The 2,784-nt window shown below is 37.3% G+C and overlaps 1 protein-coding gene across 3 annotated transcripts; it reads left to right on the top strand.

The window, feature by feature from the left end:
• The first annotated feature begins 399 nt into the window (after window positions 1–399).
• On the top strand, window positions 400–2,467 carry LOC107046660 (protein spindle-F). Of its 3 annotated transcripts, none has more exons than XM_015269323.2 (5): window positions 400–608; window positions 699–937; window positions 1,025–1,384; window positions 1,598–1,790; window positions 1,908–2,467. In XM_015269323.2, exons 2-5 carry the CDS (start codon window positions 719–721, stop codon window positions 2,174–2,176), a joined length of 1,041 nt encoding a protein of 346 aa, XP_015124809.1. In that variant the 5' UTR covers window positions 400–608; window positions 699–718; the 3' UTR covers window positions 2,177–2,467. The 3 variants fall into 3 exon arrangements, with proteins under 3 accessions (XP_015124809.1, XP_015124810.1, XP_015124808.1); XM_015269324.2 differs by having other exon boundaries at window positions 694–937; XM_015269322.2 differs by having other exon boundaries at window positions 675–937.
• Window positions 2,468–2,784: the final 317 nt, after the last annotated feature.

Genomic DNA, 2,784 nt, shown 5'->3' with positions numbered 1-2,784 from the left:
GCGTCTTTCACTCCACTGAGTACAAAAACACTGACCTGCGGGTTCGTAGAAAGTTTTTGAACCGCAGGGGGCGCCACTGCACGGCGGAAGGGTGATTTGAATTTGTTTACTCGATTGATAACGCGAATTCCTGAAGAAGAAAGCAAACAGGAGGGAATAATGACGAATCTGTTGTTTTGTGAAGAAAGATATAACCGAGATAATTTTTATTGACAATACGTATGACAAAATGTGATGGGGAAAACGAGTCCTGTTTGGGCCAATAAATTTCAGTAGCGAAGTGGTAAAACGATATAAGTCAATTATAAAAAGTCAAAGTCAATTAGAATAGTCGTCTTAGCCCGGATTAAATGATAAAAACATTAATTTAATTTTTTTAATTAAATTATTTTCGTCAGATCACTGCAATATCAACTGAGCACGCGTTCTCCGTATGTCATTTCTGAGAATGGAATCTCCGAACGGAAAAATATTAACCTTGACTCTCACCGTGTCAAACAGCTACGATCCAAAGCAGCAATTTGCATTCTGCATTATTCATTAAAAATGATCTTCTTCACGAATCTGCAGTGATGCTGAGGCCTTCCACAATGCTCAGATTCCTCATTGTGAGTGATGTGTCGTTTAACCTAACAGTTTGAAGATAAATTTTAAACTTAATCGTTACTCTGGAGCAATAATTGATCATGAAAGGGCAGTGATCAGAGGAATCGATAAAATGCCGAACGGTCCAGTTGGGGAGGAGAGCACAGCTGCTCAGCATGCCCTCCAGATTGCCTTCCAGACGATGCAGGAACGATGTCAACAATTGGAGAATCGTTTGGCTGCTGTTGAGGAGGAAAATGTGAGATTGAGAGTGGAGAAAGGAACAGATCTGGACCCTGACATTGCTAGTATTGACATCAGCAGTGAAGCAGTCACAATTCAACGTCTCCAGGTGATGAAAATCACCAAAATCTCCAGGCCATAATTTTTAAATCCATAATTTTATTTTTTCACTTTTGCAAACGAATTTTCATTGCAGGAAAAGGTCGAAGAACTGACGAAACAGAAGTCTCAGTTGTCTCATCATATTTTGATGGTCGCTGCGGAGAATCGCCAGCTGTGGAATAGACTCACACGTCTGACTCGAACGAATAAGACCCTAGGGAGTAAACTTATCAAGATATCTGACACGTTGAAGCAGCATCCTGCAGGTCAAGCATTGGAGACGTCCAGTTACAGTATAAAGGAAGTGCCACAGTGTGCCCCCAAGGGTGTGGATGCTGGGGAATCTCAGGATGCTGGGGGGGCTCAGGGCGATGCCAGCCTCGAGGAGATTTCACTTAGGCTTATTAATAGTATTATGATGGAGAAGGTGGAGTTGGAGCAGCAGTATTCAGAGGTAGGGACTGATACTCTCTGAATTCAATTCACTGAGAAAATTTTTTTTTTTCTATTGAGACATTTTCCATTGGAATTCGATCACATAATTTTTTTACATTTTTCCACTCCATTTTTTCCCTTCATTTAAAAAAAAAATCAAAAACAATCTGTTCAGATTAATTTATTTTTATAAACGAATATTAATTGTTGAAATGACATCGATGGATTTTAGATGGTGGCTTTGCAAAATGGTGCTGACATAAACATAAGAAACGTCGGTTTTGCGTATCCAGACGAGGGAAACAATGATTCTCTCCAGCAATTGAAGCAACACGAGTCTAAATTACTTGAAACTAAGGATGCACTGCTCTCACAGCAAATAAAACTGAAAAAAGTCCTTCAGAATTTGAAACGAATTAGAAAAGGTAGCTTACGAAGTTCAGAACTAATAATTTTTCTATAATTAATAATATAATTTTTTCTAATTTATATGATGATAAGAAAAGGAATTGAAGTATTTTTTCGTTTAAAAAACTTTTCAGCAAGCAAAAAAGTCTGTCAAACAGGCACGCAATTCGACTCTGACGACAGTCTGAGAGAGCATGGTGCCACCCAGACGAGCCTGCCACCCGCCGTAAGCCTAGAATCAGACAAAGTCGAAGGGTCTGTGAACAAAACCCCAGATGATGCCCAGATCTGTCCGATGTGCGGAGCATTCTTTGGAAAGTCAGTTCCCTTCGAGACGTTCCACGAACATGTGCTCTCACACTTTTCCACAGGATCTCCCTCGGGGTTTGAGTTGTTACCTTAGTGACAACGAAACCCGAAGCAAATAATTCGAGACATTCAACGATTGTGATAAAATGACAAAAGAGAACAGAAGAACTAAAATTTCCCATGATGAGACAAAGTTTAAACACTAGATCTCCATTAATTGACAAATGAGCATAAGTTTTTCAATTTATTGGAACAAACGCTTGCAAATATTTTGTATTGATCAGTGATAATTACGTATCCATATTCATCCTATAAATAATAATTTTAATGATCTATAGAATGTAATTAAAATGAAATAAAGAAGAAAATGTTATTTTTAAAATGAGGAAGAGATGTTTCCAGTGGTTCGAAGAGAAAGTTTATTAACGAAATATTATGTTTCCCCTTTGAGACATTCAAAGGTTGTGATAAAACAAAAAATTGAAATTTTCCGCATTTAAAGGATTTTAATCGTCCAGTCTTCAGTAATCGATAAATCGGCGTCATTTTTTCATTTTATTTCATTAGCAAATATTTTGTATTGATCAGTGATAATGAAGTACCCATTGTCATCCTATAAACAATAATTTTAACAATCTGTAGAACATAATTAAAATGAAATAAAGAACGAAATGTTATTTTAAAGAAGAAGAAGGGATGATT

This window comes from Diachasma alloeum, unplaced genomic scaffold (assembly GCF_001412515.2).
Source record: "Diachasma alloeum isolate Michigan unplaced genomic scaffold, Dall2.0 Dall_scaffold_01668, whole genome shotgun sequence".
Classification (NCBI taxonomy): Eukaryota; Metazoa; Arthropoda; class Insecta; order Hymenoptera; family Braconidae; genus Diachasma; species Diachasma alloeum.
The sequence above is the reverse complement of the archived record's forward strand: the minus strand, read 5'-3'. Positions and strand labels throughout refer to the sequence as shown.